Below are 23,953 nucleotides of genomic sequence, written 5' to 3' on the forward strand. Positions count from 1 at the left end.
TGTTGTCTCTAGGGTGGCCTCACATAGTGCTGGGCTTCCCAGACACGAGGCGGCCGTTCACGGCCACTTTTGGCGTGGAGTGTCATTTACAAACATGCTTGCTTACCGTAATAGAATGACAGACAGTGCTGCCTGCGAGCATTGCGGCAGCGAGAAAGCCATTGCACACCTACTCTTGCTTTGTTCTCACTGCAGCTCCCTAACACAGTACCTTTCACGACTGGATGACGAGCCGCCTTCCGAGCACTGAATAACCAGGGCGTTAGACATTCACAAATCAAAGCGACAAAGGTGCTTCTGGAAGATCTACAATCATGCCTTCTTGAATGATCTGAGTGAGTGGGTCAGTGAGTGAGTGAGTGAGTGAGTGAGTGAGGTGAGTGAGTTAGTGATGGTGTGTGTGTGTTTGTGTCAACATCTCTCATACTTTTCCTTCTTACATTTCTGTCTCCCCTACTCCAGACCAAAGGGAATGTTCATCATCCAGCTAACTTCAGGGCCTTTGAGATAACTTTTATCAGTCACTCTCTGTGCTCAGTAATCTGGCTCTAACTCCAAGACCCGTATTCAGAAACCAACCTTGTTTTCCTCAAGTTTCGAGTTTTCCTCACATACCTCGAGTTTTCCTCAAGTTTCTGTTCGCTTTACATGCGTTATAAGGGCCCAAAAATGGTAAGTAGGTAAAAGATCACTACACGACTGGTTCTTGAATACTGGCCTACTTTGTACATCAAGCTCAATAAATAGGCTTATAACGAATGATAAAAACTCGAGGTAAGGCTGAGGATGGTTTATAAATACGGGCCTAAAAATTTTAAATCTTTTGTCTCCTAGAGCCTGTCAGTTGGGTCGGGTCAGGTCAAAGTGCCCTGAGTGTTCTTTGAAGCGTCCGAAAGATGACGCTGTTAGTGTTTCCAACCACATGGCACCGCATTTCTATGTAGCAAATTTTTATCCGTTTGTTTTCGGGTGAGTTCTGTGAGACTTCGCTATGATTCAAACGCAGCTATAGTATTAACACTTCCCAGAGGTTATAGTTACTTTGCTACGTTTCGCACTCACAGGCAATCTTTATTAGCAACAAAGTGGAAAATTACCTTCGCAGGTGGGCGCACTTTCTCACGCAGCCATATAACTATCTATCATTGTACAACTTTTAAAAACCATTTACTCAGCGAAGCGGTTCGTAGTTCGAACATTGAACCCCAATCTACGCAGAAATTCAACTTAAGCTGAATCATAATAAGCATAAGCAAGGTAACATCTAGCAGAGCGAGCAAAGCATCCAAAGAGTGGCAATGGCGCTAAAAGCAAACATTGATATCTGTTTAAATTCAGCTTCCGCTTTATTGCCATCATGTGCGCGCAACTTTCAACGACGACATGAAAAGGGTTCTTGAAACGTGTTGGTGTCAATCTCGTGGACAGTACATGTAGTATGTTCTGACAGTATTATGATGGCGGCCATCGCTCCTATGATTTATCATTGAATGTTTAAGTGGGGTTAATATTATAAGTGGAGTTTTATGTCCGAAAACCCCGATATGTTTATGAGGGAAGCCGTAGCTCCACACTCTTTAGAAATTAGACCATCGGGTGTTCGCAAATGTGCACTGACATCGAGCCGTACACAGTCATTTCGCCTCGATCGAAATGCGGCTGGCACGGCTGGAGTCGAGCACAGCATGGAAGATATCCGGTGGCGAAGACTGTTACTGAATGGACTTGTTTATTCAAACACACACCTTATGCACTGGTTCAGAAAACGAAACAATGTTTTGTCTTTTAGAGACTGCGCATGCTGTCCCTATAGTAATGAAAATGTCATGCCTTTATTTACAGAAAGAAACGTGCGTTTGCGCGGAGTACAGGCACGAAGAGTCAGTTTGGTATTTCCATAACCATGTAACCTTGTTAACACATTTAATATTCGTGTAAGGTTAATATTTAGAGATGTACATGGGTCCGTTTTAAATATGTTTATGTATACGCACCCTTGCATAAAAGAAAAGAAAGAGAACCAGCAGTGGGCTGCCCCAGTGGACAAAAGAACAGACTTCCTCTGCTCTGCCCACCCTTCCCCCTTTTCGATATCTCAAACTGCAGCTGTGTATCATAGCACGAAAGCTGTGCCGTTTTTATTATAAACGGCTGTAATGTACCCTTGTTCATAAGTAGCAATATATGAAACAGGCGCTGTTTAAGTAGGCGCGCCATATGAGCTTGAAAGATTGCAGGCATGAGTCTTTTTTGCACACGAGCATCCGTGTGCTTATATGATAAACACTACACCCAACCACACGCTCAAACTTATGATCGCTAACACTTGAAAATAACTCTTCTGGGACCAAACGCTCCACACCAAGCACACAATAAGATACATTCATTCAGCAAATGCTGAGTGCACACGACATTTGAATTTTTTAGCATGGAGTGGTAACAACCTCGCATGCCACTGAAAATGGTGTTTCTGCTTTTAGCACTGCATACGACTTGAATATGTACATTGATGCATTTCATTATTCTAGACTTCACAGCAAAAGAAAGGGCGTTAACTTTTCCACCAGCATGCGCTTACTTGAGCGTCAATCATTCGGAATGATGTTGACACTGCGCGAACAACAGCACATCTCTTCTCGAACAGACAAATATTTTTTATTGCACGTCGCCATGTGCAAACTCAATATATTTTGGTGTTGTTATTTTGGCATTTCTATTTTTTGCGCCCACAGCTTTCGACGCACGTCATTTCAACCTCAACGTGATTTTGAATCTTCTCAGCGCTGCCGGAGTAATTAGAACACTCGTTTGTAACTCCCTGCTCAGTGACAATCAAGGCTTCTTCGGCTAGTAGGTGGATGCTCTCGTACGGCATAACCGAGCACTAAATGTTTAAGATCTGAATAGCCCTATGCTCGCTGAAGCACATCAGAGCTTGAGTTCTATTCTAGCTTTGTATTGTCGCAGCAAGCTATAACTGGGCGCGCGTTCAATTTCTTGTCGCCAATCTTAGTTGACGATCAGCATACGTCCTTCACGATTGCCGAATACCTAGCACAACAATAACTACAACCGAGATGCAACTAATAAAAGCAATCTATTAGAATGCTACAGCACATAGGCATAATAAAGTGCAAAGGAGTGGTCCTCTCGATCATCACAACTGAGTGGTCACATGTACAAGGAATCTGGGAGCAGGTACAAAGTAGTGCACAGCAGGCATTCTGGGCTTCCCGTTATGGAGTCTAGGTCAAATGAAGCTTTAAGCAACTATTTAGAGGTGGTTAGTACGCTTGTGAATTTAACGGGGTCAAACGTATTTTGTTTTTGCACTGAAATTCTTTTTTGTTACATTTTGACCAGTAGGTTTACTTTCAGTTGCACTGGTAGTAAATATACACCATTGTGATAAGCCATGTGCAATAATGCTTTTTAAGTCTTTATAATTTAACTGAAAATCTGTCTACAGTTGTCAATGGCAATTGTCAATATTTATTTCATCCCGTATACAAAATTATCACGTTTTACTGCGTAAACAGCAAGTATGAGGAAGCATATTCAACGTATTAATGCTCATGTGTGCATTCCATATCAGCAAGATGAGCACCCACTTATACTTATGTGCCCTCTCCCTGTCCCTTCACCTGAGCAGTCTTTTCATAGAAAGTTTATTTTTTATGAGAACTTTAAGACCATAGGGAAAAATTGGAGGCCATAAATGTCATACGAGCATTTGCAGACATTTCCACTAAGCAGGCATCGCAGAATAACAAGTAACACCTGCGACATGCTTGGCACTCGAGATGAAAAAAGTTTGGGGATCGATTACTACACAAATGGGCAGCCGTCCTGATGTACCATGTACTGTGCTGTTGTTTTTCCTTTTGAGACGTGGTGTGCCAATGTGTGCTTACAGCCTGCCTGCTACCTAAGAAGGTTGGTAATGTGTGCATAACTGAGCAAACATTATTTATGAAAACAACATAAAAAATAGTGATTACTCCTTTCTATAACGAAAGTTGGAATATGTAGTATACAAGCTCCTGTATTCTTCAAGTACTGAGGCCCATTGAAGAGTGGCAGAGGGATAGAGAAGAAGATATCGTGATATCTTATCAACTGAAAAAACAAAAAAAGTCTGTTTCTTTTTAATATTTTCTTCACATTATGTTCAGAAAAGGTGCACGTAAACTTCGAAGCCGACATCCTTCCTTGATAACTCACGAGAACCGACGCAAAACTTCATGTGCCGTACCTGCCCAAAGACGATCATCGAGTCTTCCGGCCCTAATGCCTTGACCCTCAATTGAACCACGGACATTCCTGTAGCGGTTGCTGTTCGACCACTAGCCTAGTTTTTTCGCAAGACGACTCGTGGTTTCAGGCTAGCTGAGGCGCTGAAAGGGTGGACAGCAACGTCAGGCAGAACACGTGACCCCCTTCGGTGCTTGGTGCAATCGCGATATCTCTCGTGAGCTGTCTTCCTGGTCTATCTGACAGTCTGGCCCGGCAACAACATGTACCCTCCATCGCTGTTGCTTAACCTTCGATGGGATACAATCGGATAGCTTTTCAGAATGCAGACCAAACATGCCGTCATTGTTTCTCGGTCATACAGCTCAGTGAGGTGACAACAAAATTACAGGGACCTTTCTTTCGCCAGGTAATTGCTGTATAGAATCGTGATCTAAATTTTTGCAGTTCTGAAACACAAACTATACGTTCGTGTCGTAACTACATCAACAGCAGAATATATGTACGAACAGAGTGGTCAGCTAAGCACAGTGATGCAAGCCGAACTGTCAGGACACGGAGCTTTAAGCGGTGCATCGTTCACTCCACGCGCTGCTTTAAACTTAAGACACAGTTTAAGAGCGTACAAGAGCGGTTTTCATGGGCACTTGTGTCAATAGCGTGCAGCTTGCGACCCTATCAAAACGTACGCAGTTTACGTCACCAAGAAAATAGTTCAAAAGAGACAAAAGTACGACGATGTTTTTGGTTAAACTGCATCATACATTTTCTGGTATTAGAAGTGAACATGAGAACATAACCACCATATGTATACTTGTGTGAAGCACTGAGACTTATATTGTGTTGTGCTTATATGCACGAGCTAGACTCTGTAGAATGGTTAATAAAGAAGACGTATGTACAAATATACAAAGCGAGACGCATTCAGTGCTTACTCTCAAATCAACTGATTCCTCGATCCACGCATGTTACGTGTTGTTCTAATAAACATTTCATGATATCAGACCACACATCTGATTCGCTCATTTTTCCTACGGCCTGAAAACAACTCCGGTGTCCATTGGTTCTCGATCAAACCTTATCTTTCAGCCTGAGTTTTGGTAACATTGTGCACCTCAGTGCACTCTACCGTTTAAGCAAACTTCTTTTCTAATTGTGGTTACCACCATCCACCTGTCATTCCGCCGCCGAAGCCGTGTGCTCCTCCAAAACCCACCATTCCCCCACCAAGACCACCGCCATACCCTCCACCTCCGCTGCCCCTGAGGACCACAATTTTAGAGCTGGCAGCATGACTTCCAAAACCACCACTTTCGAGGCCTCCCCCGTAACCACCGCCAACACCGAGTCCAGATACGATTCCGGGGCTGTAGCTTCCTCCGCCGTAGCCAGGTGAGATGGCACCGCCGAATCCGCCGCCGCCGAATCCACCACCAACGTGCGCTGGCTTGACTATGTACGCTGGTCCGACCGCATAAGCCTGGCCCCCTCCGCCGCCGCCGCCACCACCATAGCTTCCTCCTGATATGTAGCTCGTTCCTAAACCAGCGCCGAAGCCGGGTCCAAAGCTTGATCCTAATCCTCCCCCGTAGCCGCCACCACCGAATCCGCCGCCTCCAAGTCCTCCGAATCCACCGCTAAATGCTCCTGGAATTGTGCAGCATACTGCGGCCAGCAGCTGCAAATAAACAAAAGAGAGGGAGAACATCCCCTTGACGTTTGCTCTGGATACATACACATTTAGACTTTACTGTTTGATTGGAATATGTATAGCAAACTATGATACTTTGTTCTGACCAAGACCTTGTGGCTCACATTAGGCTTTAATAAGCTGCTATGCGTCACTGAACAAAAATAAAAGGCCAACCGAGTTTTTAGTGATTGTGCCCGAACTTTCCTACTTGCTTATCTGGTAATAAACTGTATCTTTGCTACTACGTACCTACGTGAGCAAGTTGTAAAACTAGTATTGCATCATATTCTCGTTCTTCCAAGCATTATTGAATGCTTTCTTGCAGAGCTGCCGAAAAATGCTTATAATAAATTATAGAACAATGACCAGGAAAACTTTAATAACTTGGTTGGCTTTTTGCGCTTCTTAGTACCATGATGAAAGCTTACAAACTCGCCAAAGTAAGCGTTCTTCTAAACACAACTATAAGTACAGTTTGCGTGATGTGATATTAATAATTCTTCTTATCCCCGTTTCACCGCATCAGCATTATTCTTGTTGCCATGCAGCAAAATTAGAACTTTAGCACTCAATTCGTTTTGATTGGCAAAATGAATAGAAGTGTTTCAATTGAGTTTTTGTTTCAAGCAAACAAATACCGAACAAAGATAAAAAGTAACTTGTCAACTAGCCTGGTTGAGGCTATTTGGCAAATATCCTGGAAATCAAACCAAAGAAGGTTCCTGTTAATACTCGTTTCTTCTAACCACCTTGCTACAGCTACTCGCACGTAATGTATGTAAATAAGACAGTAAAACGAATACTAACGGCGATATCGTGTAGCCTTAGGTCAATTCAAACGCACGAGAAGCCCTGTAGTCTGTTACTGAGTAACAGACAACAATTCAAGCTTGATGGCTGGGAGCCTGCTTTCGGTTTCGCACATTATGTCCATCTCATCGATTTGACAAAAGATGTTTGAGCAAAAAAAAAAAGCTTGCCTCGCTGTTTGGTAAACACTAATGCTGTAGGGGGCACACTGTGCTCACCATTGCGAAGCACTTATCCATTGGCAGTGAGGAACCTTTCAACTTGCCCTCTTTACACCAATGCACTGATTCAATCGCATAGCATACTCTCAGTTATCAGAGACCAGACACAACCCAGTAAGCTAACAAGTTTGCTGTTATCAATATCTAACAGATAGGTTATGTTTGTCTCTCCCTGAAGAGCATCCTATGGCGCTTTAGTGAGAAAAACACTCGTGCACTTGAACCAAATATAAAGAATGAATTTGCAGGATTCCTCGCACCACACTATATTAAAAAAAGTCTAAACTACATATCCCACTCTGGAAACCATCGAACATCGTGAATGGCACGCTCAACGGAGGTGTAGCGCCAAGCGTATCATTCAGCGTATTGTAACGGGTCTCATCCAGCACCGCATCCTTCACTCACCAGAACGAGGGTCATGGCTACGTGGCGTGCTTTCACTTTGGTCAGGTTCACTCCAAAAGAGGCACTGTTCGCAGCCAACCTTGGGCCAGCTGCTTTTTATAAGCATGGCGCCAGTGGCTGACCCTTTCTCTCATCGCCAGGCATATCCTCCTCGGCAGTAGAGGAAACAATGGGCTACTGCTGTGAGGATGCGCTTATTGCAGCCCAAACAAGAAACTATGGGCGAGCAGCATCGCCACACATGGCGCCTTCTCGCACCGCAGACCGTGAACCGGTCAGCACACACCGCAGTGCTGCAAGAGTACGCGGCCCATAAGTTGCCCTCCCCCTGAGACTAAATAAATGGAAAAGCGTGTGGCCAGAAACAGCACCCCCTCTGACCGGCGTCCAACGCGAATCATGGCCTAGATTTGGGAATGGCGCATACGACACGGCCAAAAAGGATGCACCGCTACAGCGTTCTTTGTTTCGTACCAGGATCTCCTCTTTCGCCACGGTGGTGGAAGAAGAGCTGAATAATGCGGCGCCACGGCCGGCCCGCATCACATTCTATATTTAGCGAAGAAAACAAAAAGCGAAACATAAATAGAGCAGAATCGCAAGGCAGATGAAGCGACCACGCGGAGAAAGTGGGCTCGGCGTAATGGGTGCCCAGGCTCGCTTTCTCTCACAGCCGCCGATGGAGGGACATATGTTGTTGCGTCGTCGAGAGGATCTGCAAACAGCAAATGCTTTGACCCTCGATCGTGCCGTGGACAGTTCGGGTTTGCCTCCGCGAGGAAGCTCCTCGCGCGCTCAGGTTGTTCACCTTGAAAAGTGAACGCGGCGGCCGTAGAAAGGAAGCTCGATCCGACACTCCTTTTGTGAGATCGGCTACGCACTCGACGGGAGTGGATTGTCGTGCTGGTTTCTATCCTGGAGGCGGCGCACGCTCGTGCGACCCTGGAAATCGCTTTGCCCGTCCATTGTCAAGGCTATCGCAAATAGGAGAGTGCCTATACAGAGCGCAACGTACGCTCATCCGCTGACAGCCGGTTTCCTCTTGTTTAATCTGGAACTCGATTGTCATTTGAAATATTTGTAACCCTTTGTTTCTAGTGTCCCGCACAGACGGCCACTAACGGTCGGAGTCGCGTTCTCACGGGCGGCAATGTATACTTCCTAGTGCATCCGTCGAGTCTACATCTGAGAATTAGGGCAGTAGCTAAAGGTGTCCGAGTGGGCTGTTCGCAAGCAGTGGTGATGGTATTGTTTCACTGAATGCGCAAACAGGAACCGAGAAGTTTTAGTTCGGTGTGGGAGCGAGGTTTCGTACTTGTGTGAGTTCCTAACCTAAAAACACATTTTAATACGCGAACATTATATGCATGCATACATACATAATGGAACATACATACATTAATACTCGCGTATTCAAACATATAAGCCCCGGCTACTACTTTTAACAGGTAATGGGGTGCTTTTGTGTAGTTCTTCCTTCCATTCTATTTCCTTCTCATTGCTGCATGAGATAGTTCAATATTAACTCTCGCAAACAGAGTTCTTCAATTGAATAGTTTCCACTTCTGATACTTGACTGATTGTAGTTACGTTCAACCTGTTGCCTGTTCACCGGGCGGATTTTTTTTACGGGGGACTACTACACCACTTGCTAGCGAACTATCTTCTTGAGCCTTGGTACCGTCTTTCGAGCTCAAGTTTTTATTTGAGAGCACTATATATATATATATATATATATATATATATATATATATATATAGGCAGGCATGGTGGTTGAGTGGCCGTAGCGTTGCATATAGTCCAGTAGATCCTCTGTGAGCGGTCACAACGTGGTTTATTTCGACGTTTCGGCCTAGAGTCTGGCCTTCATCAGGATCCTGATGAAGGCCAGACTCTAGGCCGAAACGTCGAAATGAACCACGTTGGGACCACTCACGGAGAATCTACTGGACTTCTGGACTTTATATATATATATATATATATATATATGTGTGTGTGTGTGTGTGTGTGTATGTGTGTGTGTGTGTGTGTGTGTGTGTGTGTGTGTCTGTCTGTCTGTCTGTCTGTCTGTATCATTAGCTCCTGGACCACATTCTACCTAAACTTATCTGCAAGGAATATATTTCGTTGGCATTTCTGCATATTAGTCACGTCATGTAATCGTATTATATACATAAAAAGGTACCATCGGGATTCTAGGTTGGTCGTTTCATTATCTTTCTATGCTGTCAGAACATGTATACATAACGTGAGGGGATGACAAACATAATTGACAGGTCACGCCATAAACGTTTCTTTTTTTCATTTCTCTTATAATAAAAATAGATAGGCTCTCATGGCGTGATGAATACCTCGCGAAGCCGCCGTAGTCATTCTATTAACAAGACGCACACCCGCATGGGCATTGATAAATGACAAACATGCAGCATTGAATTCATAATCATACGTGAATGGCACAAATCATAATAAGTTAATTAAGCCATTCTGTCAGCGGAGATAATCCAATGTGCATGGCAAAGCACAAACGACATGAGAATATACCTTGACATGTACCGTATTTACTTGCATATAGGTAACACCATTCACAGGCTGAAGCTCGATAATGCCTATACGAAGCATAAGACGACGCAGTCTGACTCCTTCGTACACCACGCGTATTGCTCGGGAGGACTTCAAACTTGCCCCCTGTATTAACGCGCGTTACGAGAAAGAACTACAGATTCTGATGGCAATGCGGCATGATCTTGGTGCTGCGGCACCTTCTCCATCTATGGCAAAACAGCGTTTTTGGGATGCGTAACACAAACACCTTGTTGGTGTTTCTTACCTGGACTACTGACCGCAACGAAACTTCATGCAAGACTGTATTGTATAAATGCTTGTTTGTGACCATACGTATTATTTGTGATGGTATGATGATTCTGTATATCACAGTCGTCCCCCGACACGTGTATTAGCAAGCCAGGTAATAAAGCAGTCTAAAACATACAACAATATCATTAGAGCTTATCTTTCTCTATACAAGTGTCCAACTATCATCTTCTATTATTGTATAATGCCAGGATTGGGGAAGATAGCCAGAGTTAGCACCAATTGGCCACTATTGGCTAGTGGTGGGTAACTGCCAGATAGGGGTGCCTAGTGCTTTCCAATGTTGGATGTGCGGACTACTGCTATATTATGTTAAGCGGCAGCTTTGTCTACCTCCGGGTATAGTGTTGCTTAACTATCCGATGAAGTTGAATAATGTGCTAGTGCTTGCTCATGTTGGCTAATGCCAGAGTGGAACTCGCTGATATTAACAAACTGTCGGCTAGCACTGACTAATGTGGATAATTTTAGTTAGGCGTAGTTCTGACTTTCACTGGCTAAATGCCCTCTATTTGCTGCCAAGTGGTGCCTTTTAACAGCAAAGCTCTCTTAGCTCCCCGTAATTTGTGCGGTGTTCCGAAAAACCACTATTGGGTAAGTGCCACAGGAATTGTACAAGCCGCACTACCAAGTACAGCCAGGGCGAGGTACCAACAAACTCGTCCTACATGTGTGTGTGAGAGAGAGAAAGAAGATAGAGAGACAGAGAAAAAAAAACAAAAATCTATACAAAGAAAGAGAAAGAGAGGGTGTGTTATACTCACCGTAGACGACTCGATAGACGGCAAAATGAACGGCAGCCCTCTAAAGTCACAATTCTATTCTCCCGTAGCCGGCAAAATAGACAGCTCCGAGAAAACGGCATCGCAGGGAAATACAATGCAGGCTACTTTGCTGTCCAAACAAGATGGCGGCTCAGCGAATCACTCAGATATATCGGATCTCACCAGAATGGTCGTGTGCACACAAGCAGACGCTTCTCCAGACGCTGAATGTGAGTAAAGTTTAATTTTTTTCCACGCGAACTATGCCAGGAAATACAACAGTTAGTTTGTTTACCTTTGCTTTCTCTTCCCGACGCGAGGTGGTGTATCATGGCGTAAAAGCACAGGCGTGAGCTTTTACCCGTGTTCCATTTCTCGGACAGCATTGGCTTGGTGCTTTTTCTAAGCTGTCTGCGTAGACTGTGTACGATGCTGTCTAAGAACTGGAACACGGCTAGAGAAACCAAGTGAATGAAGACATTAAAGCATAGCAAGACAGAAAAAGAGAGAAAAAATATTGAACGAAGTCGAAAAAAAGAGAAAAAATAGTGTGAAAAGAAAGAAATAGAAAGGGAATAAAAAGAAAGATGTAGGATAAACACAAAGAAAGAGAACAAGAAAAAAAGCAAAGAGTAATAAAGGAAGGACCACCTTGCTCAGGTCTTCTTTCAGGCTTGGCACCACTAGCGCGAAGCTGTCATAAGTTTTTTTTTTTTTGTAACAGTCGCGTAGTGCTGGCTATCTGGTCCAACATCACTATAGTAAGCATTTTCTGTAATAGTTCCATTCCTTTAACCTGGCATTGCCAGGCTTCACACGAATGATACGCACGTGCACGTGCCATACACCGTTCACCTCTATCCTATAAAAATGGTGAATGCACTCGAACGTGAGTGCCGGCGTTATGTCGTCCCACAACAAAAGTAATTAGATTATCTAGGGTTTTACATCCAAAAACCAAGATACGACTACGAAAATCGCTGTAGTGGAGAGCTCTGGAAATTGCGACTATCTGGCGTTTTTCAACAGGCACTGTCGTCACACATTACGCGGGCGTCTAGCATTTCTCCTCCATAGAAATAAGACTGCTGTGGCCGAAATCAAATCTACGGCGTTCAGCTCAACAGCCGAGCACTACAACCACTGTTACACTCTGTTGGACTAAATGCCTACATGTCTACATGGCCGATGTGTATGTGTCTGTGTGGAGCGAGGGGGGGGGGGGGGGGGGCATGTGAATGATAACACAAGGAGAACACTAAAGCCGCTATTGAAGTCGCGTTTACATTCATTTCTTCTTGCAAAAACAGCGTGAATGAACACGACGCGAAGTCTAAAATGAAGCCATGGAAACGGAACTCCATTTACGGATACCCATTCTGTTTTCAGAACATATATGGCATAGCCAAGGGGCTATATGCCTAAATTTCTCTGCAAAAATCAAAATATAACATCACGAAACAAGAAACCTTCATGTAAGACGTCATCATGCCATTTCTTTTTGTGTTGCAAATATGAACTCCAGCACATCGACTAATTCAGTGTTTTACAACCTATTGCAAACTCTAATCTCTCAATAATACAAACCTGTAACTTTTCGTTCGTGTATATGTAAGGTATTTGATGCTTCACAGAGCGATAGATAAGAGCACAAGTCTAAATTGGTTAATTTATTTTTGTGTCTTCACGGTCAGCCAGTGATCCATTCACAGTTACATTTACTGCTATCTGTCGCGTATAAGGATATTATTACGAGGTGTCCACCCGATAAAAAAGGTATCACAAGCGTTTGAATATGTTTTCCCATTAACATAGAGGACGGTTGAAGTACGGGCTTAGCTTTTAGTACATTATCCAAGCTGATTTTTTCCTGCCTCACACTATAGTATATCCTGGCGTATACATATACACTTCAGAGTAATATGAAAGACAACTCGCAGAAAACTGTGCACATGAACATGCCCCTACATCTCTCTCGCCATTCGCGTGGTCTTCGATGAGGCTTTATTTACCGTGATTTGTTTACTTGACCTTACTGCGACGCGAAAGGAAAACTCCGTCCATGGTTTTCTCCGCGCGACGAGGGCTTCGTACAGCAAGCGTGTGTGGCCTGGAAATTTTGCGTGCAGGTTCTGCAACAACTTGAGCTACATTTTAACTCCACGTTGGTTTTCTAGGGCGAACGCGAACTTGGTGCAGTGCTTGTGAATACTTTTTCGTCTTTGCTGTGTGTGAGTGTGTGTGTGTGTGTGTGTGTGTGTGTGTGTGTGTGTGTGTGTGTGTGTGTGTGTGTGTGTGTGTGTGTGTGTGTGTGTGTGTGTGTGTGTGTGTGTGTGTGTGTGTGTTGCGATCACGCTGATGGGTGCTGATGTCACGCTTGTGGGTTTATGGCACCGTCTGCGCCTTCGCTATGCTGTCATTGTTCTGTTTTGCAACTCGTTCGCATATCTGTTCTGCGCCATTGGCCTTGATGCAAGACATGGTCATTTCTTTTACGCATATCGTTACTTCGCCATCTATCAAAGAGAGTTTTAGTACTGAACAAGTATCGTACGTGGAGGCGCTGCGTACGTAAGAACGCTAAGGTTTGCGCAGTGCGCATTTGCAGACCGCAACGCGCACGTACGCGCTACATACGCGGCCGCCACGCACGCACGGATGTGATACGGGCGTGCGTACCTATGAGGTGGTCGCGCCGCTTTCGAACATGTTTGCGACATCGCGAGACTTCGTTTCGCAAAATGGCGGCATCAAAGTGGCTAAAATATGGCCATAATCCGGCTAGCACACTTGGATTGGCTCAGATTGGCCTTTAACAACACGTACGGCTATATTGATCGACCAGATGGCTGAACACGCTTCACGTTTGTTTCGTACGCAGGTACTATGGCGTACTAACAGCCCATTCATGGCAAACGATGCCACGTAACACTAGGCGCTTGCGTGATGCGTACGTAGCACCATGATTGATTCATTGATTTGTGGGGTTTAACGTCCCAAAACCACTATTTGAATATGAGAGACGCGGTAGTGAAGGGCTCCGGAAATTTTGACCACCTGGGGTTCTTTAACGTGTACCCAAATCTGAGTACACGGGCCTACAACATTTCCGCCCCCATCGGAAATGCAGCCGCCACAGTCGGGATTTGATCCCGCGACCTGCGGGTCAGCAGCCGAGTACCTTAGCCACTAGGCCACCGTGGCGGTGCAACACGTAGCACCATTCCACAGTACTAAAAATCTCTAGTATTCACTAGCGAGAACATCAGTTCCTTTTTTTCTTCACTCTGCTTAGCCCTCCATGACTATAAAGTCATTGTTGCTTGATATTTCCACATTCAGTCTTGGATGTATGGCATGATGATTCGACGGCTGGACCTTGGATTTTCATGTACACTCGCGGGGATACAAGAAATGTACCATTGACCTTAACTCAGTGCTGATGTCACCCACTACGTTAAGACTTGCCGATTTTGCCAGCGGTGGAAGACCCCGCCGACTGGACCAGCCGGGCTTCTGCAGTCCATTGAGCCACTGCGCTGGCCGTTCCAGCAAATCGGCATGCACTTACCGGGGCTCTTCCCAATGACAAGTTCCGGAAACAAATGAATCGTCATTGCTGATGACTTCCTCGACTCCTCCCTCACTACGTTGAGACAAAGGCTCTGCCCAACGGCAGTGTCGCCGAGGTAGCAGAGTTCATCGTCGAGAACATATATAGTACTGCTTTATGGCACCTCATAGGTTCTCATTACCGACAGAAGCACGACCTTTACTGCGGACCTAATTCTGGTGATCCAGAGGCACAGCCATACGAATCACCTCCGGACCACCGCCTACTACCCACTGACCAATAGTCTCACCGAGTGTCTAAATAAGACCACCGCTGGTATGCTGGCCATTTACAGCCGCGGCCACGTCTGTGTAGAACACGTGAGGAGCCAGCTTTCGCTCTGCGGGGCGAAACCTCGAGGCGGCTTCGGGCTCTGAAGTTCTGTATCAGAAGCATGTGCGGCCTAGCTGTCAGGCTGACCACATCAGAGCCCGAAATTGCCTCCTCGAGGTTTCGCCCCGCGGAGCAAAAACGTGCTTTTCGAGCACTCTACATAGACGTGGCTGTGGCTGTATGTCCACATCAATCACAAGACTTAAGATGGAATGCTTCTGCATGTCACCTTTGCATATAACATGGCCGAGCAAGAAACGGCGCAGGTGACATCGTATAGATTGGTATACAGATGGACTCCGGCAACGACACTCGACGCCATGTTGCCCATTGTCTCCGACAACGAAGACATCGATGTCACTGTGTACCTTCAGCGTACTATAGAAGCCAGACAACTCGCCTAACTGCGCATCCAGAGTCAGCAAAAGACCATCAGCCGTCGCTACAACCTTCGACGTCACCACGAACCAGCTGATCGTCTATGAGTCTGGACGCCAGTGCGCTGAAGGGGAATTAGTTAGCGAGTAGCTTTTATGACGACACTTCGGACCATACTGGGTACTTGGACATCTCGGCGCACACGACTGCGAGGTTGTTCCTCACGGCATTACGAACTCTTATCGGCAGATCTCACGTACTTTGGGAATCGATGCTAAGTGAAGCATGCCGATGAAACATGAATGTATTGTAATTTTTATTGAGCAAAACTTTATGAAGGGGTGCTATATAGAGATATGCACAATTCACGAACAGACACACGTTAAACAGACACGTTTACGGTTTATAACCAGTTTTCTACATTTCCTTAGCGATGCCTACAGCAACATGGATGTTAGCCACACCAGAAGCCGCAAGCTGGTATAAAACGCGGGTGCCCGCAAGGATGGCGCGGAACACTGCTGCATAAATCAACTTCAGCGCGCATCGTGACGGCTGTATCACAGGAGTACGTATGCAATGTTTATAAAATTGGGTAGCCAGCCCTGCAACTACAATTGATGTGTCACTAACAGGGTCCATTTGAAAAGTAGTTACAACACCTGGCGTGGCTCTGTGGTAGAATACTTAATCACCACTAAAATGCTCGGGTTTTATTCCTACTGGAATCCAGACATTCACTCTTTTTATTCGTCGGGTCAACGCTGCCGATGTCAGCTTTTCCTTAACGCTCATGCGTTAGGTGTTCCTATGTCTGTTCTCGCCGTTTCTAGATACGAAGTGTCAGTTACTTGTAGCACATGGCCGCATACCTGTGGCACATAACCACCCATGGGTATGTACCACACGTCTGGAAGAAAGGGTTTGACAACGTACGTGACGGGATGATGACATCCATTTCATGACCAGTGATTCATATTTGTCAAACCATGTTACCCTCCCATACTAATTTTGGTTTACGGAAAGTCAAGGAGGTGATCACGAGAGCCCGCTCACGTAGGTGGATAGATAGATAGATAGATAGATAGATAGATAGATAGATAGATAGATAGATAGATAGATAGATAGATAGATAGATAGATAGATAGATAGATAGATAGATAGATAGATAGATAGATAGATAGATAGATAGATAGATAGATAGATAGATAGATAGATACTTTTGTTAAGAAGTGTAAGTTTCTTTGCTATAATTACAAAGAAAAGCGTCCTGAAAGCTTACGGTGTAAAAAATAAATAACCATCGTTTATCGGTCGAGTCTTCAATCTAGAGCGGCAATTTTCGCCAAAGGCTCCTAATAGAGAGCATCTCAATTAGACATTTCGGTGTGAATGACGATGTTAATCTTTACAAGTCTTTAGAATCGCCGCACAGCTCCATCAGGTCTTTTCGTATCTTTAAGGTATAATATTCAGGACGAATTTAGAATAGGCAGTGTGAGTCACGACTCGATGAAGTGTTTAAATTAAGTGACTTTTTTTACTTCTTGGGATCCATCACATGTTCTGCCATTTTCCGCACTATACTTGTAACCTGTGATTACAGCGCCACATTCAGTGACGTTTCTCTCTAAAAAGGCACTCGTGGCTGTGAGTATTTCAGACAATACCATTTTCTGAGTGGGGTATGCCATGACTGGCATAACCCGTGACACTTTCTATACATAATGTCCCAATCAATTGAAGTCCACTAGAATATGGTGTCATGCAGTGAGGTTTCTGTATCGCGCACTTCTTGTACTTTCTATATATTTAGCCTGTCTTTGCTTTACTTAAGATCATTCCTTTGATGCACACACCATGGTTACTTAGCGGCAGCGGCTTTATGCTGCTAATATTGTGTGCACGGCTTCACTTCCCAGCTATAGCGGCCGCGTTTCAGTGGACGCAAAATGCAAAAATGCCCGTCTGTTTAAATAGCGTCACACGAGTCGGCAGTGGTTGAAACCTAAGTGGTGTCTCTCACTGCGTTCAGCTTTGTTATGATATCAAAAACTGCAAAAATCTCTTTTCCTCTCATGCGCCAAATAAAGCTGCGAATCTCTCAGAATTACCCGTGTGAGAGATCCCAGTCGCGTTAGTGTCAGTGGAGGGTTAGTGTCATTACGAAGCGAAATGCGGAAAGTACAGCATATGGCTCTGCTTTGCCATCGTACAGGTTGGTTGTAACGTGGCGCAGCACTAACTTATCCTCCGATTTTGTTATCAAGCACTGTTCGCAGTTTACGTTTATATATATATATATATATATATATATATATATATATATATATATATATATATATATATATATATATATATATATATATATATATATATATATATTTCTTGAAAGTCTTCCTGGATTCGGGTCGAGTTATAAGTCACCAGAAGAAGCGAATGAGCAAACGAAAAACGATGCTTTATTGCATACGTGGGATCTAGAGCCCTGACGAAGCCCTGATCTAGAGCCCTGACGTGAAGTTAAGGAATAGACACAGAAGTACTGTAGCGTTAGACTTACTGGTGGTTGCGTGCTTTGTATGTTGTTGTATGTGAGCCTAGTAGTCACTGTTCTGGCCAGACATTTCCTGAAAAATGAGCTATATGCTGGCTCAAAGATGTCCTGAGACATTGCATTCCATCTAGGGCTTTCTTTACTACCCCTTTCGTTACTGGTGGGCTGTGATCTTGACTGCCTTGTCTCCCTTTTATGGAAACATCTGAATTTCGCCTATGCGCAGTTTTGCCGTCACAGCTCTTAGGATTTCTCCACCTGTGTGTATATATATATATATGTGTGACTTAAGAAGGCAGGGATGGTTAGGAGAAGTAGATGAGGAAGAAGTGCAGAACGGAATAAACATGGGGTATGAGCCAGGCCACGTCGCCCATTCATCATAGCGTCACACGAGTCGGCAGGATGAAGACCTCCAAGCCACTTCATCAGTGTCTCATCATCGACGCAGTTCTACACAAGACGCCCTGACCATACATCGACTACGGAATCATCTCCTAGCCACGCACAGTGACCAGCACCATGACATAATCGTCGACCGACCTTCCCATCCCTAAGTACACCGGAGCAGCGGACGATGGACCTGTACAGGACTGGTTCGACCTGTTCGAGTTCCACGCTACCGCTGCATCTTGGTCGGAACGAGAAATGGTTACGAACTTCAGCGACTACGTCACCGGTGAGGCATTTAAATTTTACCTCACCCACATATTCGACAACGATGAGTCTTGGCAAAAGATAAAACAAGAAATGATCGTTTGGTTTTAAAAATACGATGACGACTACGACGAAGACTTACTCATTGCCAACCATCTAGAGACAACTGCACACTATCGTCAATTTCATAAGCAGTCCTCAAGCATTCGAAAGTCCAGCGCGAATCGACAAGTACCTCAAGACGAAGTGGCACATCAGTTTACTTTCAGAAGACCATGCGTGTTTTGGGAAAAACCTAACCATCAAGCACGCCTCCCTTCTTCACGAAAGCCGGCATTTCTAAAGTCCTAACTCCAGCGTATGACGCGAGACGTTGCCCACCGACCTGATGCTCTTAATTCTTCGTCTCGCATACGCGGTCCACCACGCGGTTTTCCATCACGCGGCTCTTCAAGCGCTCCTGACGCTCATCGTTTGCCTCATAAGGAAACCATGTTCACGATAGACAAGTTCACACACCGAGAAAATACCCAGTCGAGCCATGCTCCTTTCGCACGGGCTCATGCATCACCGTCCGGTGCAGACACCCTCGACAGTCCAAACAAAACGGGACGCTCAGATGCATCGAACGTCGCACGCTACCAGGCGCAAGGACCACTCGCAGTGAACAGCGAAAAAGAAGCCCCTGAAGAGCTTCCTGTCTTTTCTACGGCACCGCAGAACTGCCAAAATCTGCAGTCCAAACATAGTAATGCCATGTCACCTGTGGTGCCCACATGCAGAACTCACCAATTCATGAATCGAACAAATTCAGAAGTACATGATACATCAAACCTCGTACACAGTTGTCTCTCGGAAGCGTGCGTAATGAACCACGTCACCGAAGCCTCTGAAGAGCCTGCTAGCAATGATGATGCATTACCAACTATGCCCGACAAGCAAGACACCAATTCACCAAGCATCAGCTGTCGACAGTACACGTCAAACACCGAAGGAAATGTATGTCCCATTCCGGAAGGGGCGCCACTACAGCCATCTCTTGAGCAGCCTCAGCAAAGCAAGCAAAGCCAAGTTCATAAACCCATGCTACAACGAGAGAAACTGCAACGAGGGCATCGACGGACGCGAAATTCAACGGAAGCGCACTCACCAATAAAAGAACATCGGAAAATAGGATCTCTAAACCAAAGACCAATTCAAGATGTCAGGCACTTTCGCACAAAGAAAAGTCACCAGAAACACTCCCTGTACCTGCTATTACACCGACTGCACCACCACAAAAAACGCCGAGAAAGACGCAAAAGCACTGCTTGCACACCGCAAGCACTCAGGCACTTCATCACATTCTGTCAAAAAGCACGAAAGCAACCAGCTCCGGGATCGCACCAATCGCGACGAAAAATACAACCCCGACGACATCCGAGCTGCCGATGCAACAATGCGTTCCATCCTTGCTCAGTCCCCAGAGGAGTTCAAGCAGTATTGTCAGTATCCATGTGTAGCCCGCTCTGTCCGGAACGCAACAGTCAAGCTCGCCCACCAGAATTGTTATAGAGTTCACCGGACTGCTCCCTCGGGCTTGAAGATTTAAAGAGACTGTGGAACTTCGCCGGGACGTGATACTGCGAATTTGGACATTGTCTGTTTATTGGCTTCTTCAATTTTTTGTAGGCTATAAACGGTGCCATCTGTCGGGGGGAGGGGGAATCGTGTGACGTAAGAAGGCAGGGATGGTTAGGAGAAGTAGATGAGGAAGAAGTGCAGAACGGAATAAACATGGGGTATGAGCCAGGCCACGTCGCCCATTCATCATAGCGTCACACACACACACACACACACACACACACACACACACACACACACACACACACACACACACACACACACACACACACACACACACACACACACACACACACACACACACACACACACACACACACACACACACACACACACACACACACACACACACACACACACACACACACACACACACACACACACACACACACACACATACATATACATATATATATATATATATATATATATATATATATATTATTTATATATTTATTTATTTACTTTATGCTGTCCCGTCGGTATACGTTCCCTAAAGCTTGCGTACATGTCTTCGGGGCGCTGGCGAAGGCTCCAAGAGGAAATTTTCTAGCACGCTGTGACAGCGCGTCTTTAAAGCGGGCAGCAGGAGCGGTGGCGTTACTTGATCTTGCAGCTGACCGTTACCAGCGCCTGCGGTCGCTGTCGGCACGAACGGCTGTCTCTCTTCTCGTCTTCGGTCAACTGTTGCTTTTTTTTTGGCCCTCTTGCAGCATCACTTGCTTAGAGTTTCTTTAATGTATTTCTGTATTGTTTTCTTGTTGTTTTTTCAACCCTGTGTCGATCGACTCACGCGTGCCGCCTTTATTGTATAAGGACCAAGCTATACTATAAAAAAATTCAATAAGGTTGATAACTGGGCTAGATGGTAATTGATAATTTGACCATATGGTTAAGGAGCGCAGTTTTTAACGTGGACAAGAGGGATGAAAAACACGTGCTGTGTAGATCAGCGAACAGGCTGATTAGGTACGTACGAGGTAATTGTAGAAACGCAATGACAGCAACAACCGACCGAAAAAGGTATATACTGGTGGTCTATACCATATGCGAACAGTGTAGCTCACAACTTAAAAACGTGGATAAGTTGTTTTTTCGGCACCTAACAAGCTCAGTAAAGTACGTGCAAAATTGGACCGGAAACTTTCAATGACGGGAAATTCTAATGTTAACAGATGCAAGATAAATCACCAAACAAAGTTTGTTATATGCATATTATTGGTTGTATTTTGTTTACTCCGGTCGTGCGGGAAAGTTGGTCGTTGTCTGTACACCAGGCTGTTAGAACTTGAGAGATATTTCGGAAAAAATAATTATTTTCACCTTAAGCAACACTGTTTTCAGTGTAGCTGCGTGCCATTATTTGATGACACCACGCTGGTTTTTCGTCACGGAAACAAACTAACCAAAGAAATAATTGAAGCATTTTACATTAACAAAAGGAAAGACTGCTGCGTTAGCCAATCATCGGTTTCATTGAGTCATCGGGACATCACCTTCATAGAGGGACTTTATTTAAATACGTAGGATTACGTTCAAAGTACGCATGATTACATTTGTAACACTGGTTCCTGTTGCCGACTTCCGTGTTCAACGCGTGTGAGTTGTACTTTTTTATTTTTTCTTCTATTTCTTTGAAGTGTATGGGCTACACATGCTTTGTTTTATTGCTTAAGTGTGCGCATATTGTGTTCCGTGGGTAAAAATGGCATGTATTGTTAAGCTCATTTCTACACGTGCCACGATTATTTTATCGTTAAGTGCTCAAAACTTTTATATTGGATAAGCTTTCAGTGCCTGTTATTTCTCTTCTGTGTCACTGGGCGTCAGCGTGGATGCATATATATGAGGTAGCTAGAGTGGTGTCTTTCTTATCTCTCTTGTTCATGCTAAAAACCACACTACCTAACTTCGCGGTATAAGAAATTCCTCTTCTTCGAGTGTTTTCGTTCCATACTACATTTTCCTGCCGAGGCACTGATGAGGACAATTGTTCTATTTCGTCCTCTTTTTCAGCATTCGAGACAGAACTATTCCAATGTGTTAGAATAAATCATAATTTTATCGCACATGAAGGTGTATTTTACAATAAACGGATATCACTTTAACGTTGAAGATACTTTGTACGAATCCGAAATTATTCCTCGTATCACATAGAAAAAATAGTACATTAAAAAAGAAAGAAAGAAAGAAAGAAAGAAAGGAAAAAGAAAGAAAGGAAGAAAGAAGTGACTGAGTGAGTGACTGAGTGAGTGAGTTAATGAGTGAGTGAGTGAATGAGTGCCATTTCAAATCTCAACTTTGTGATTTCGCTTGGACCAGTGCAGCGACAACTTACGCACGTTGTCTTTAAATTTCATATTTGAAGTAAAGCTAAGCGGGAAGCGAGATATAATTGCCAAAATACACTACTTGGTATAACGAAGCGGCCAGAGAACAGCGCAACAGATGGATGGTAGCCTGCCTTTTGTGTCAGCTAATACAGGTGTCGACGCCCACGTGTTGACGCTGCACGTATACTGCATGCGTCCAAGATCTATTCCTCACTGCGGACAATCTCGGCCGAGTCATCGGGGCGTAGGTCTCTGTTCTTGAAAGAGTACATACGCCTGGAGTTCATGTCATTACCAACCATGGCATGTCTGGTTTAATCTCTTTTTCATAAACGAGGAGTTTATTAGAAAGAATACTGCTTCGCCCATGCTACTAAAGAACATTAGTTGTCGAAATACATGACGACAAAGCATGAAGATGTCAGTGGAAGCATTTTCCGCACCACCGGCTGACAGCCGCCGGCCCGCCGCCACAGCAAAGCCAACGAAACGCGTAGGCGGCATGTAATGCGCACTCACGGTGAACCGACGGCTTACTTCCATTGTTCTATCAGGAGGATTGTGTGGTACGCTTCACACCTGTTTCAAAAACGCTTCTCCGCTATATGGACCAAGCACTTTCATTCTCTATATAGTCGGCGTTATGACAGGCACCCTGGGGCCGGGTATCAGCCGTTGAACGCAGATATACGCGAGTGCACTAGCACGCCTCACTTTCTCTTTCTTACACTTCCCAGATGGAACAGCCGAGCAGCCATTAGTTTTACTGCACTCGAACGCATTGTTTTCGCCAAACGCTGCCACTCACATCAGAGGGGCCCAATTACGGCTGCACAGTGGTGGCGGCAGTAGCCAATGTAGCAAGTGTGTGCACTCCACTCAAGAAAGCGGGAGAAAGAGAGAGAGAAACCATGCGGGAAGTTTCGGCGCTCCCATCCTGCGGCGGAGATTCAGTTCCTCGGGTCACTGCCCAATGAAACATTTGCTTAAACAATATATACACTCATCACAAGGCGCGCAGCTGTTGAGCAAGAGAGAGATACGAAGAGAACAGTTCCTTTGTCATGCTTATCACGCTTACGACCTAATTTTCGCCCGCCGACCCTATAGGTAGTGCATGCTGCACGGCACTTGCTATAGCGGCAGACTCACGAAGGCTTCGTGTCATGTCACGGCTCACGACTCCTAGTAGACGCGAATAGTCCGGCTCTATGTAAATTGAATACGACTTGCTGCAGGAAGAAGGAAACTATACAGCCGACGCCTCTGGAGTCTCTCTTTAGAGGCTGGTGGTGGAAGCTTGTTTGTGGCAATAAGTAGCTATATATTTCGTTCCCCCGAGAAAGCGTGTCTGACTTTCCATGTAAATTTTTAGCTTCGATTAGCTGCTCTACACTCTACGAGAATCCAAAGCACATGCAAATGAGTACGCTATCAT

General features: G+C 44.9%; 1 protein-coding gene across 1 annotated transcript; it reads right to left on the minus strand.

Annotated features, from left to right (window-relative positions):
* Positions 1–1,712: 1,712 nt before the first annotated feature.
* Positions 1,713–7,451, minus strand: LOC119176881 (uncharacterized). The gene is made up of 2 exons (XM_037428223.2): positions 7,387–7,451; positions 1,713–5,932 (listed from the first exon to the last, which is right to left on the minus strand). The coding sequence occupies exons 1-2, from the start codon at positions 7,399–7,401 to the stop codon at positions 5,414–5,416; spliced, it is 534 nt and encodes a 177-aa protein (XP_037284120.2). The 5' UTR covers positions 7,402–7,451; the 3' UTR covers positions 1,713–5,413.
* Positions 7,452–23,953: the final 16,502 nt, after the last annotated feature.

The sequence above is a fragment of the Rhipicephalus microplus genome, chromosome X, assembly GCF_043290135.1.
Source record: "Rhipicephalus microplus isolate Deutch F79 chromosome X, USDA_Rmic, whole genome shotgun sequence".
NCBI classification, from domain to species: domain Eukaryota; kingdom Metazoa; phylum Arthropoda; class Arachnida; order Ixodida; family Ixodidae; genus Rhipicephalus; species Rhipicephalus microplus.